Below are 2,194 nucleotides of genomic sequence, written 5' to 3'. Positions count from 1 at the left end.
AAAAAATGAGGTTCTGCCCGGGCTCGAACCGGGGACCTTCTCGGTGTTAACGAGATGTCATAACCAACTAGACCACAGTACCTATTACTGTTTGATGGAAGACACTCGCCAAATTACGTTCATACAGACAGTGGCTTCTCATTTCAGCCAGCCTTTGTTCCACACGAGTTCAACGTCTGCGAACTTCTATTCGAGATCACCCATTAAAGGACTTTGCATCTCAGATGATAGCAAATGAACCGGATCGGCAATGAGGTTTTGTCGGATACTAATGATGTACACTGATGATATGCTTAGCTGTTCAAAATGATATTATGCAGTCACAAGGCGGCGCCGAGTGCTTCATCCATGATTCATCAGTCTTCGGTTTATGATGAAGCTACACAGATTGTTGAGATGGCCTTGTGCATTATCATGACAGTGGAAAGCGGTTGGGTATAACAAACTGGTTGACAGATGTTGCATTCTCAAACCTAGCAATGCATGTTCCAATAGCGCAAGGTGAGAGGAACTGATATTGGAACGATGCAGGAGAGACAAGGCCAGGTGATATGTCTTCGACCTTCTCAACCAATTGTATCGAGAGACCAAAGACTCTCGAAGTCTAGATCACTCTTTTGCGGTCCATTCCTGTCCCCAAGCTATCGCCATATTGCTTATCGCAGGGCCATCCTTCCTAACAAATTACTCGGTCAGTTGATCCTCCCGATTCTAGACAGTGGCAAGATCGGGGCTGGCTGAAATCATCAACCATACTGCTAGTATCGTATTAGTGAAGAGGCTAAGGCTGCCTGTTCTGAAACAAGTTCATTCTTTAGAGTTTAGTTCGCTCCCGTACAGCCCGTGACAACAGTATCTAGGCTGTCTGGGCTGAAACATATTTTCCCTAGGGTCTTTCGCTTAGAGAAGTTCAGAGTCGCCCGAGACAAGACTATTCGTCAGCCAGCCACAACAAGAACTATCGGGACTAATGCAAGCACCGGAGACATTGTCCTCTCTCCTTGTAGGTCTTTGAAAGATCTAGATTGTCCTATCACGAAGCTATCACTAATGCAAAGACTCGGGTTTCTGATTCATGACCGCAACTGTTGATCTAACACCATGCCACGCAATGTTTATGCATTCCGAGCGAAGCGTAGTAAATTCCAAGGGAGAAAGCATTCATAGAGTTTGCCTGTCTTCATTGATATAAAGGTCTCCTATGCCCCCGGGGCTGGATGCGTCAATTTCTTACCATCCACATTACATTGTCTACCGAACAATAGAAAACACTTCCTCTATACCTATTACTGTTCTTCATACACCCCTTCAAGCTTGTATCATCTTATTCTTCACAATGGAAGGCTTCCAACCCGACAACGGTTTTCACCAGGGAGGATTTCAGCAAGGAGGCTTCCAACAGAGTGGATTCCAACAAGGAGGCTTTGAACAAGGGGGATTCCAGCCTACTTCTGGCAAGGTACAAAGGTTGAATGTCTTCCAGCCACAGTAACAGTAAAGCTAACAGGCTTTTAGCAGGGCTTCTCGTCGACTTCCGATGACGTCCGTGTCCAAGGTTCCGATATTGCAGCTCTGCGCAAGGCAATCGATGAAGCAAAGGCAAGAATTGCAGAGGCTGATGAGTTGATTAAGAAAATTGAGTTCCTGCCAGTTGCTACGAACGATCCCGGCTTATCCAACAACGGTTTCTAGTCCTAGTCGAGTAGATATTATAGGATTTATTGATAATTGTAAGACTACAATCTTAAAGACTATTAGTCTAAGTGTTTCATATGATTTGTAAAGTGTATATCAAGTGGGCAGAACAGATGAGCAAGGGTAATAGAAAAACCTTACTTAAGTATTATTTCTATAAGATATTTTATTTCCTAATTATTACCAATTATCGTCTATAATTTCTGCTGTCTATACTACACAGTATAAATAACTTGTATTTCTTATGTCGCATGGATGAGAATTAAAATCTAAAGTATAACAGTATGAGCACCCGCTTTGGTCTCTATAAGCCCAAGAGCTTCTTCCTCGAGGGAGCCCCCATTCGGTCGCCGACGCCATATGAAGTCGATCATAGCGACTAGAGCGATATTAATAACTCCAGATATGACGCTCAATGATGCGCTTATTAAGCTAAAATTCCGGTGAAGCATCTGTAATTGCTCTTAAGGCAAGCGCCTCAAGGGGGGGGGGGGGGTTG

The 2,194-nt window shown here is 44.0% G+C and overlaps 1 protein-coding gene across 1 annotated transcript; it reads left to right on the top strand.

The window, feature by feature from the left end:
• Positions 1–1,336: 1,336 nt before the first annotated feature.
• Positions 1,337–1,692, top strand: FPSE_11281 (uncharacterized protein; the record flags this gene model as incomplete). The annotated part of the gene is made up of 2 exons (XM_009264398.1): positions 1,337–1,459; positions 1,516–1,692. The coding sequence occupies 2 exons, from the start codon at positions 1,337–1,339 to the stop codon at positions 1,690–1,692; spliced, it is 300 nt and encodes a 99-aa protein (XP_009262673.1).
• Between the last annotated feature and the right edge of the window lie 502 nt (positions 1,693–2,194).

Source organism: Fusarium pseudograminearum, chromosome 2 (genome assembly GCF_000303195.2).
Source record: "Fusarium pseudograminearum CS3096 chromosome 2, whole genome shotgun sequence".
Classification (NCBI taxonomy): domain Eukaryota; kingdom Fungi; phylum Ascomycota; class Sordariomycetes; order Hypocreales; family Nectriaceae; genus Fusarium; species Fusarium pseudograminearum.
The sequence above is the reverse complement of the archived record's forward strand: the minus strand, read 5'-3'. Positions and strand labels throughout refer to the sequence as shown.